At 46.2% G+C, this 12404-nt stretch overlaps 1 protein-coding gene across 16 annotated transcripts in view; it reads left to right on the top strand.

Annotated features, from left to right (window-relative positions):
- LOC126143126 (disks large homolog 5-like) overlaps nucleotides 1-12404 on the top strand; it is a 556312-nt gene that overhangs the window by 27234 nt on the left and 516674 nt on the right. For 5 of the 16 annotated variants that reach the window (XM_049915335.1, XM_049915334.1, XM_049915333.1 and 2 more), the window contains exon 5: nucleotides 6871-7113. The exons of the other annotated variants lie outside the window; for them this stretch is intronic. In XM_049915335.1, the coding sequence (XP_049771292.1) occupies nucleotides 6871-7113 (243 nt within the window). The remainder of the gene's footprint in view (nucleotides 1-6870; nucleotides 7114-12404) is intronic. 16 annotated transcript variants of the gene reach the window in all.

Below are 12404 nucleotides of genomic sequence, written 5' to 3'. Positions count from 1 at the left end.
AGCGGTGAACTCACCCGCTCAGAGACAAATCGTCCGTTCCCTTACGAGCAGGTTTTTGCAAGTAGTTCCTATGTTATCCGCTAGGTGGCTCTCTGTCCTGTTGCTCGCATCAACTGCCCAGAGGGCAGGACGTGCGACTGCAACGATCGCCGACAGAGTGCGATGCGAAGTTAAGCTGCGCCAGACACTGCACAGTGCACACGGCAGACGACGCACAGAGACGGCACGGCATATGTGAAACACAGAATCCAATGGGGCACTGCACAATGCAGGCAGCCAAGGTAGAAGCAGGGCAGAGGCCGGCACTGGCTGTGTTGTGTGGCATGCAGTGTGCTGTGACCAGCAGAGGCGCTGCTGATATGCTCCGTCTCTCTCTCTCTCTCTCTCTCTCTCTCTCTCTCTCTCTCTCTCTGCCGTGGGAAACGTTTGGAGCTACCGTTCTTTTTTTCTGAATCACTGATTGTTCACTCCTTTGAAAGATTGAACTCCATGAATTAGTTCAAGAGCGGATCCCCCATCTCTAGTGTTAATGTTAGAAAGATGTATAGAAATGTATCCATATGTAATGGATTAGGAATGGGACATGGGCAGAAAAGGTCAAACAAGCAAGAAAGTCATAGCGTTGTTTTTATTTTTAATCTGTTACACAATTCATTCAATACGAGCACCAGAGACATCGAGATGCTGTGTCTGTGAAATGATGCGATCGACAGTTGGCCGCAGCAGTTCTGGTAAAATCTGAGCAACGTATTTCTGTTTACTGGCCTTCAGAGCACATAGAGACCAAATGTGTCCCAGGTAAACACATTATTTTAGATCTTCCCAGAACCAAGTCATGTGGTTTCATATCTCGAAGGCCATGCATCTAGAAAATCTCTAGACATAAAACGATCACGGAAGGTTGCATTAAGCAGATCTTTCATCGGGCGAGCGACACGAGATGTTGCTCCATCTTGCATGAAAACAGTGGCTTCCACAGAGTTGTCTTCCAAAGCAGGAATCGTGCTGTAAGAGGACATCTCGATAATATGAATTCGTCACTGTATAGGTACTCACGACTGCACATTACACTATTTCATACAGAAAGGACAATGGCTCTTGAGTATAACACAAGGTTTAGCAGTACCCCAAATTCGGCTGTGCTGTGCATTCACTGCACCCTGTAGTGTAAAATGTGCCTCATTGCTTCAAATGATGTCAGGCCACATGTCATAAAATTTGATCTGTGCCAGAAACCGAAGAGCAAATTCAGAATGCTGCTGATTCAGAGATTCCAGTCACTGCACTGTCTGGATGTTGTGCAGATACTAGTGTAAAATAAAACTCAAAACTTTCCGTACTGTTGACCATGGGATAGAAAATTTTCGTGACACAGCCCAAGCACTAGCACCATCTGGGGAATGTACTGCACAGTCAGCTACAAAAAAAGCACCTCGTCAATACAGCACGGATGCCATACTGTCGTACAAGGTACAGTGCCAGATTTACACCTGGTGGCCAAAACTGAACCAAGTTTTTTCCAGGTGTTGACAGATGTGAAAATTACCGAACTATCAGTTTAATAAGTCACAGCTGCAAAATACTAACGTGAATTCTTTACAGATGAATGAAAAAACTAGTAGAAGCCGACCTCGGGGAAGATCAGTTTGGTTTCCGTAGAAATATCGGAACACGTGAGGCGATACTGACGCTATGACTTATCTTAGAACCTAGATTAAGGAAAGGCAAACCTACGTTTCCAGCATTGTAGACTTAGAGAAAGCTTTTGACAATGTTGACTGGAATACTCTTTCAAATTCTGAAGGCGGCAGGGGTGAAATACAGGGAGTGAAAGGCTATTTACAATTTGTACAGAAATCAGATGGCAGTTATAAGAGTCGAGGGACATGAAAGGGAAGCAGTGGTTGGGAAGGGGGTGAGACAGGGTTGTAGCCTCTCCCTGATGCTATTCAATCTGTATATTGAGCAAGCTGTAAAGGAAACAAAAGAAAAAATCGGAGTAGGTATTAAAATCCATGGAGAAGAATTAAAAACTTTGAGGTTCGCCGATGACATTGTAATTGTCAGAGACAGCAAGAGCAGTTGAACGGAATGGGCGGTGTCTTGAAGGGAGGATATAAGATGAACATCAATAAAAGCAAAACGAGGATTATGGAATGTAGTCGAATTAAATCAGTTGATGCTGAGGGTATTAGATTAGGAAGTAAGACACACAAAGTAGTAAAGGAATTTTGCTATTTGGGGAGCAAAATAACCGATGATGGTCGAAGTAGAGGGGATATAACATGTAGACTGGCAATGGGAAGGAAAGCGTTTCTGAAGAAGAGAAATTTGTTAACATCAAGTATAGATTTAAATGTCAGGAAGTCGTTTCTGAAAGTATTTGTATGGAGTGTAGCTGTGTATGGAAGTGAAACGTGGATGATAAATAGTTTGGACAAGAAGAGAATAGAAGCTTTCGAAATGTGGTGCTACAGAAGAATGCTGATAATTAGACGGGTAGATCACACAACTAATGAGGAGATACTGAATAGAATTGCGGAGAAGAGGAGTTTGTGGCACAACTTGACAAGGAGGGGGGACCGGTTGGTAGGACATGTTCTGAGGCATCAGGGGACCATAAATTTAGCTTTGGAGGGCAGCGTGAAGGGTAAAAATCTTAGAGGGAGACCAAGAGATGAATACACTTAGCAGATTCATAGGGATGTAGGTTGCAGTACGTACTGGGAGACGAAGCTGCTTGCACAGGATAGAGTAGCATGGAGAGCTGCATCAAACCAGTATCAGGACTGAAGACGACAACCAACTACTACTACTACTACTACTACTACTACTACTACTACTATAAATAATTCACTCTGTGCTGTCTAGACTAAGAACAGATAAACAATATAAGGCAGTGAGAAAGTCGAGGATAGGCTGCAGCAGGTGGAGCATGCAGTCATTCGAGCAAGCCAGTGGATGTGGAGCAAGAGCTAGTGCATTCTGTACTGGTATTTTGAGTTCTGTCACGGGGAGAATTTTCTCAGAGAATGCTATTTAAGTTGTAAGAGAGAAATGCTTGTTTAGACACACAAGTGGTGTGGCTCTGTGGGTAAGTTCCTTGCTTCACATGCAAAGATATGGGACAGATCCCCATTTAGTCTTGATGTTTCCTTCATTTCACGTACTGTCTCTTTCTCCTCTGGACAACTGTCTCTTAATGTGGAAAAATACCAGTTGTGCAGTGGTATGGTGTGCGTCGAAGTTTAACACACCTCGACTCGCTAGGAAGAAAACGGCATCCCACCTCAAACAGGACCGCGTCTAGTAAACCACTACGGTGTTGAAGACAATCTGTAGGATAAGGACAACTGTAATTTTTTGTGTTAAAATAATCAGTTGTGTAGCAGTTGTCTTAAAAAGCAGTGCCCCAAAATGTTGTTTCCTCCCCATGCATAGACAGGACTATTTATGAGTCAATGCAGGTTGTCAGTAAAATAGTTCAGTGTAACTGGACAAAGCTAATGATGTTTTTCTTATTATAACATATCACTTCATAAAAGTGATAACTTACTACCTGTACCAGATGTAGAAGTATGAAACAGGAATTCCCCTATAGATAGTGTTAGTCATCAGTGTAGGGCCTGTGAGACCGCGTCTGCAGCTCCATCTGCTTCCTGAAACGGCTGATGACGAATGTCAGTGCACACGAATCCAAGTTCCGTACATCGGTATCTGTTTCAAACCTGTAAACTTGTCAAGTTTTTTGCTTACAAACTAAGAGTTACGGACAAGATTCATTTTTTTGATGTGAGAAAAGAGCGTGGGAAACCACCAAAAAAGTTAGAAGACAACCAATTGCAGGTTTTGAAGATAATGGGGAGTGGGTGAGGATGATGGGCAGTGATACTCAAACTCAACAGGAACCCCCAGAACAATTGAATGGAACTCAAAAAGCCATTTCTTTTTGGTTGAAAGCTATGCGAAAGATGCAGAAAGTGGGAAAATTGGTTCAGCATGAACTGAATAAAATACGGAAAGCAGATCAAAAGACCACTTGGGAAATACTACTCACCAGATAAAAAGAAAGTCGTTTCTCCATCAAATAGCGACAGGTGATGAAAAATGGATAATTTTGAGAATACTAAGTGTTGTAAATCAAATGTGAATCCAGGCAAACCATAGACATCCAGTGTAAGACCAAATTGCTTTGGAAAAAGACGATACTCTGTTTGGTAGGACCAGAAGAATGTCATCTATTATGAGCTGCTAAAATCTGGTGAAGCCAATCACACTGATCACTGCCAACAATAAATGATCTATTTAATTCGAGAATTAAGTAAAAAATGACCAAAATAGGGAAAAAGAAAAGTCGTATTGCTCCGTGATAACACCCCATCTCACAGAAAAATGGGTCAGGGAAATGACCCAGGCATTCAGTTGAGAAATACTAGGGCATGCTGCTTAGTTTTCAGACTTGGCTTCGTCCTATTATCATCTATTTGCATCACTGGGACACGCTTTTACTGAACAACGCTTAAATTCATATGAAAATGTATGAAAATGTCTCACTGACTGGTTCTTTTCGAAAGAACTACTGTTGTTGTTGTTGTTGTTGTTGTTGTTGTTGTTGGTTTTTTTTTTTGCATGCAATTCATAGCCTGCTGGAGAGGTGGGAGAAATGTATAAACAGCAATAGAAATTATTTTGAATGAAATATTGTCAGTCAGTTTCAAACAGATGTGTAATTATTGCAGCCAAATTCCAGTGACATACAGTACTTATACAACTGCTATGTTTCCAGTGAGTGATCGTCATCAGCACATAGGAATTTTGCTAAGTGAGTAATAAGTGAGAAGTAGAGAATTTGTTTAAATGTGCATGAAATCGGGAGGACGGACATCTTGTTTCCACAAGCAACTGGTTACCACAATACAGCACTCTGTGGAGATTCACCACTTCTCAGAGACAGCACTGCCCCAGAGAACCCTGAAGCTCGTAACAAAAAAGGAAAGCATAAGATACATTGTGTCTAGCCCATAAATTGGAAAGACTGGTCATTTAATGTGAACAATGTTAATGTTTATGGACTTAAATGTAGTAAAAGAAGTGTTTCCTGCTGCAATATTCAATCAATATTACAATGTTTTGTGAACAAGGTAAGCTAACCTTAGCAAAGCAAAAGGGGATCTCAGGTAATTGTATTATGGTTCTTATACCCTTTCAACTCATTCCTAATTTAACTACAAATTAACTGAGGCAGAACACAGGTAACATTTCATTTATGGCATTCACATCAGAACTATCAATATTACTGAAATTTCAACTGCTATAGCAGTAATGTGTGACAAGCTGGGAGTTTTGGTCGGACAGGAAGTGTGTTAAGATAGCCGAAGTTATGGCGACCGCTCGTGTAAAAGGGCCCTCGTAGTTCTGTTGGTACATTGTTATATATAAGTGAACCGAGCAATTGGTAACATAAGAAGAAAATTCTCTCTTGTCGTACTAATAATCCTGTGAAATTACCGTATTTACTCTAATCTAAGCCGCACTTTTTTTCCGGTTTTTGTAATCCTAAAAACCGCCTGCGGCTTAGAATCGAGTGCAAAGCAAGTGGAAGTTATGAAAAATGTTGGTACGTGCCGCCACAACTAACTTCTGCCGTCGAATATATGTAGCGCTTTGCAGGCATGCTTTGTAGGCACAAAGATAAATACTGGTGCCAAAACCTCTGCGTCAGTAAATAAATAAAAAAAAATAGTGGAAGACGAGCTTTTTTTCTCCGCCGCGAGTTTCGACCACTGCATTTTCATACATTATCCAACGAAGTAAATACAAATTCCGTATTGTTCATCTTCGAATGTAGCACAATTTCAGTATACTACGAAAATCTGACTGGCAAGACTGTTTGGGATGTTTGTCAATATGGCCAACTCTACGTTCTGAATTTTTTCCTATCTGTGAGAAGAGATGGTTGCTAATAGGAACCTGATGAAATTTGAATCACATACAGTATTCTCTTCACCATAAGAATAGTACGAATATAAACATTTTGCCATGTATTCTTTCGTGTTTGCTGCTATCTCATTTAAGTCCTGTCTGCCTAAAACTACGAAACTAGAGTGAGACAACAGCAAATGCGGAAGAACATACGTATCGTGTCATGTTTATATTCGTATTATTCTTATATCTAATAGTGATAGTCAGAAATGAAGCACGGCAAGTGACTAGATTTTTAAATCTAAGATGACTCTAATTTCTGTGCAGAATTTGATGTAATAAAGAAGCGGCCGCAAAGATTTTCAAACAGAGAAAAATTTTCGCCTAACTCTCGTTCAGAACATATTCTATCATACGCAGTCTATTATTTGATTCTTGTTGAACATTATCAAAGAAAGCAGCAGTGTAAGTTTTTTTTTTAGAATGCGACAAACAATGCATGACACAGTGCAGTAATGCATTTTCATCTTAAGAGTGACGCAAACACCTATAACAAAGAAAACGCAAAATAAGCAAAATAAGCAATCGATTCAAACCAGACGAAGCACGTGAAAAAGGAAGGGTATCCGTATAAATACAGACGGAGCACCTGACTCATAGCAATGGCTACGTGGTAAAGCTTAACTGCTAAGCTTACGACTCGAACCAAACTACTGTAGCTGTATCATCATTCGTTTGACCTAAATTGTCTCATATTACAATGGACCAACTTTGTTTCGATTTGGAGGTGCGGCCTAAAACTTTTCTCTCCCCTTGAATTTCGAGTCTCAAATTTCATGTGAGACTTAGATTCGGGAATTTTTTTTTTCCTTTATTTAGTCTCATTTTTCAGGTGCGGCTTAGATTCGAGTAAATACGGTACAATAATACTACACTCTCTGTTACTAGGAGCAGCAGTCTTCACCATCAGAAACTCCTTCCATGGTCGAAAAATTTATAGCAGAACAGGAGGTGGTGATCGCAAAACTCGCGGAGTCTCGCATCTCGGCACCACCTGAACCGACGCAAGATGTAGGATTGTATGCTGAACTGATTGAGGCAGAAGTTCACAACGTAGCCCTGAAAAAGCAGTTGAAAGAGAATGAATCTAATATTGAACTGGCCACTGAAAGTCTGGTGCAGAATACTATGGTAAGTACTACGAGACTTCCCAGATTCATTACTTTTTGTGAATAGTACCCAAAGAAATGTGGACAGTTGTCATGTTAACAGAGCATGTTATCACCCTGTCACTGAAAATCTGAAAAAATTACTTAAATGTTTGTGCTGTTGTGGTTGTGGTCTCTAATCAAAAGATAAGTTTGATGCAGCTCTCCACAGCTGCCTATCACATGAAAGCATCTTCATTTCTAAATAACTGATGCGGACTCCATCCGTTTGAACCTGCTTATTGTAGTCATCCCTTGTTCTCTCCTACAGTTTTTACCCCTCGCACTTCCCTCCGTTAGAAAATTGACAATCCCTTCGTGCCTCAGGATGTGTTCTACCAACTGATCTGGTATTTTAGCCAAGTTGTGCCATAAATTTCTTGTTTCTCCAATTTAGTTCATTAGTTATTTGATCTGCCCATATAATCTTCCTTCTCGTCCAAACCATATTACATGTCTGCACAATGCTACACACCATATGAATATCTGCAGGAAAGAAGGAAAGACTTCCCAACCCTTAAATTTATCTTAAATCTTAGGAAACTGCTTTTTTTCCCCAAAATTTAATACTTTCTCCCAGACAAGAAACAAATTGTTTATAAACAGAAGAAATGTGTTTAGAGTCTTGAAATGAATACTTCAGTATATACAACACATTATTCCATTCATCCCACTACAGATGCAGTTCTTTGAAATAGGAAATGTATTGTCAATCTCATAGGAAAAGAGCATACTTCAACAACATGTTCTATCAGTATGAATGTGATACTCCTGCATCTGTTTTATGACTTGACTTCATTGCATGTAAGTGAACTAGATTGTGGCCCCCCCTGGGGGTTCGGGGGTTAGAATAGGCCCGCGGTATTCCTGCCTGTCGTAAGAGGCGACTAAAAGGAGTCTCACATGTTTTGGCCTTATGTGATGGTCCCCTCTCGGGTTTGACCTCCATCTTTCTAAATTATTCCGAAGAGCGAGCCAATTGGGGAAGGGCGCCTTACATGGTGCACTGTATCCGTCGTGCAATTAGACCTTTAGCCGTCTTTCTCGTCGTTGCAATGGTGTCCCGCTCGTTTTCGATCTCTTGGGCGATTACCACACTGCACTCTGCAGTGTTTCTTTTAACTGCGACGACGACCTTGGCCATTTTTGCACCTAAGATCCAGCACGGTAGCCAGTCCGTTGTGGTGGGGCCGCCATGTACCCTCTTGGTTGTAGCCCCCTGACAACACAGGGATCGCTCTACTGATGCCTGCGCCGTTAACTCCTCACGTATGCCAAGGAGTAGATGCCTATCCTCCTGGGGTATCAGGACTCCCGGCAACGGCCATCCTGCCAGGTGGCCTTTGCTGTGGCTGGGTGGCGCCCGTGGGGAGGGCCCTTGGTCGGAGTAGGTGGCATCAGGGCGGATGACCCGCAATGAAGCGTGGTACATCATCTCTCGCTGGTGGGCCACCACCAGCAGTCTCTAAGCGATCGAGGTCTAACCTCAACGGCAGGAAATACGATCCACGATCATTTCCCTCCCTGGCCACTCCATGGGAGGAACGTATGGCAAAAGAAGGCAGTGGAGACTATTCACCCCGGTTCCTTGTGTGTACGCGAGTTGATGGGGAATCGTTTATGTCAACCAAGCCCCAGTTTTTTGTGGAGCATTTAGAGGACAAGTTCGGGGAGGTGGAGGGCTTGTCCAAGATGCGCTCTGGTTCTGTGCTCATCAAAACGGCATCCTCTGCCCAGTCACGGAGGTTGCTCAATTGTGACAAGTTGGGGGATGTTTCAGTTAACATCACGCCGCATAAGAGTCTGAACATGGTCCAGGGTATTATATTCCACAGGGATCTTCTTCTGCAGTCCGACGATGAATTACGCGCCAACCTCGAACGACGAGGTGTTCACTTCGTCCGGCGCGTCCATCGGGGTCCGAGGGATAATCAGGTAGCCACCGGTGCCTTCATCTTGGCCTTTGAGGGTGATGTCTTACCCGAAAAGGTTAAGGTGATGGTTTACCGTTGTGATGCGAAGCCATACATCCCTCCTCCGATGCGGTGTTTTAAATGCTGGAAGTTCGGGCACATGTCATCTCGCTGTACTTCCAGCATCACGTGTCGGGATTGTGGACGTCCTTCGCATCCTGATACTCCATGTGCCCCGCCTCCTATCTGTGTTAACTGCGGAGAACACCATTCCCCCTGCTCGCCGGACTGTAGGATCTTCCAGAAAGAAAGGAAGATAATGTAATATAAGACCCTGGACCGCCTGTCCTACACCGAGGCAAGGCGGAAATTTGAGCGGCTACATCCTGTGCCAATGCCAACTAGTTATGCCGCTGCTGCAACACCAGTTCGATCTCAGCTCGGTCAGCATTCACCGGCCCCCTTGGTTGTGGGGGGCACTTCACTCCCTGTTGCTCCTGCTCCATCTTCTTCAGGAGCAACACCACCCCAACCACCGGGGACATCTGTTCCCCCTTCACAGCCGGAGAAGCGTGAGCCTTCTTCGGCTCCTCTCGCTCAGAAGGGGTCCCTTGGGGCCCTCCCATCCCAGGCTTTGCCCAGTGCCAAAGCGGACACCCGCAAGGTTGTCAAACAACCACCGGTCGCTGGTCGTAGGGCGTCACGGTCGTCTTCAGTCCCAGAGACTGACCCAGTGAGGCCCTCCCAGCCAGAACCACCTAAGGCTCAGTGCGCAAAGCAGTCGAAGAAAAAGGCTCCCAAGCATCCTGAAATTGCGGTGGCACCTGTCCCACCGCAACCTTCTCCCTCTGCGTCCGAAGATGAGGTGAAGATCCTGACGTCCGCTGAGGACATGGATCTCGCCAGTCCCTCGGATGCAATAGACAGCTGTTGTCCAGGTGGTGACTCAGTAGCAGCAGGGGCCCCGGAGGCGTAATCTGCCTCCCCAGTCCCTTCACGCCTTTCCCATCCATGGCTAATACCATCCTCCAGTGGAACTGCAGCGGTTTTTTCCACCATCTAGCTGAGCTCCGCCAACTTCTCAGCCGTCATCCTTTCCTTTGCATTGCTCTGCAGGAAACTTGGTTTCAAGCACTGCGAACCCCCGCCCTCCGTGGGTATCGGGGTTATTTTAAGAACCGAGCAGCTTATGAAAGGGTGTCTGGTGGCGTCTGCATCTATGTCCTTAACTCTCTTCACAGCGAGTTTGTACCTCTACAAACAGCTTGAGGCTGTCGCTGTTCGGGTGTGGACGCCACAGGCTATCACCGTCTGCAGTATTTACCTTCCACCTGATGGTGTTGTCGCACAGCATGTCCTGGCTGCTCTGATAGCCGAACTGCCGCCACCTTTTTTGCTGCTGGGTGATTTCAATGCCCACAACCCTCTATGGGGTGGGACTGTCTCCGATGTTCGCGGTCGGGCCGTGGAGCATGTGTTGGCTCAGCTCGACCTTAGCCTCTTGAACACCGGTGCTCCCACGCATTTCAGTGTGGCCCATGGCTCGTTCTCGGCCATCGATCTCTCTATTTGCAGCCCTGGCCTTCTCCCATCCCTCCACTGGAGAGTGCACCCTGACCTGTGTGGTAGTGACCATTTTCCCATCTATTTGTCACTGCCCCAGTGTCATTCTTCTGGGCGCTTGCCCCGCTGGGCTCTCCACAGGGCTGACTGGCCAGCTTTTACTTCCGCTGCAACCATTGAGTCTCCCCCACAGGGTGACACTGACGAGGTGGTTCGTGTTTTAACCACGTCCATCATTTCAGCGGCCGAGGCTTCCATCCCCCGTTCTTCTGGCCTCCCTCGGAGGAAGGCTGTCCCCTGGTGGTCGCCGGAGATTGCTGAGACTATTCGCGACCGTAGGCGGGCTCTCCAGCGTCATAGGCGGCACCCGTCTCTGGAGACCCTCATCGCCTTTAAGAGGCTCCGTGCCTTCGCCCGCCGTCTTATTGCACGGCGTAAGCAGGAGTGCTGGGAGCGGTATGTTTCCTCCTTGGGCTCCCGTGTTTCCCCCTCGCTCGTGTGGTCCCGGATACGGCGGATTTATGGACACCAGACCCCTACGGGTGTCCCTGGGATCTCTTTGGACGGCGCTGTGTGCACGGACGCTGCCGCCATTGCTGAACACCTTGCTGCGCACTTCGCTACGAGCTCTGCGACTGCAGCTTATCCCCCCGCCTCTCGCTCTCTCAAGGAGCGGGCCGAGCAGACGCCATTATCGTTCCACACGCGTCGTTCTGAAACTTACAATGCTCCTTTCAGCGAGAGGGAATTCCTCGCTGCCCTCGCCGATTGCCCTGATACAGCACCAGGACCGGACTGCATCCACGCACAGATGCTGAAGCATCTCTCCAGGGACTGCCAGAGACACATTCTCGCGATATTTAATCGCATTTGGAGTGAAGACGTGTTCCCGTCGCAATGGCGAGAGGGTGTTATTGTCCCCATCTTGAAGCCCGGTGCGGACCCACTGGCGGTGGACAGCTATCGTCCCATTACCCTCACCAACGTTTTGTGCAAATTGCTCGAACGTATGGTGGGGCGGCGTTTGTGTTGGGTCCTTGAGTCGCGCGGTCTCCTCGCTCCATCCCAGGGTGGCTTCCGTCGGGGCCGGTCTGCAGTGGACAATTTGGTGCGGCTGGAATCTGCTGTCCGTATGGCCTTTGCCCGACGTCAGCATCTCGTTGCTGTGTTTTTCGATCTGCGGAAGGCGTATGACACCACATGGAGGCATCACATCCTCGCCACATTGCATGAGTGGGGTCTTCGTGGTCGGCTCCCGGCTTTTATTCAAAGCTTTTTATTGCGCCGCTCTTTCCGGGTGCAAGTCGGTGCCACCTCTAGTTCCTCTTACATACAGGAAAATGGGGTCCCGCAGGGCTCGGTGTTGAGCGTCTCCTTATTTTTAGTGGCTATTAATGGTCTGGCTGCAGCAGTGGGGTCGTCGGTGTCTCCTTTGTATGCCGACGACTTCTGCATCTCATTTAGCTCCACGACTACGGGAGTCGCCGAACGCAGGCTGCAAGTCGCCGTTCGCAAGGCAGTATCATGGGCTCTGACTCACGGTTTTCAGTTCTCTGCACCCAAGACTCGAGTTATGCACTTCTGCAGGCGTCGGACGGTCCACCCTCATCCTGAACTTTACCTCGACGGCCACCTGCTTGAAGTGGTGGACACTTGCCGCTTCTTGGGACTCGTGTTTGATGCCCGGCTCACATGGGTTCCTCATGTTACTCAGCTGAAGCAAAATTGCTGGCGGCACCTCAACGCCCTCCGCTGCCTTAGCCACACGTCTTGGGGTGCAGATCGCTGCACGCTGCTG

Source organism: Schistocerca cancellata, unplaced genomic scaffold, assembly GCF_023864275.1.
Source record: "Schistocerca cancellata isolate TAMUIC-IGC-003103 unplaced genomic scaffold, iqSchCanc2.1 HiC_scaffold_782, whole genome shotgun sequence".
Taxonomy (NCBI): Eukaryota; Metazoa; Arthropoda; class Insecta; order Orthoptera; family Acrididae; genus Schistocerca; species Schistocerca cancellata.
This window is presented reverse-complemented; position numbering and strand designations above follow the sequence as displayed.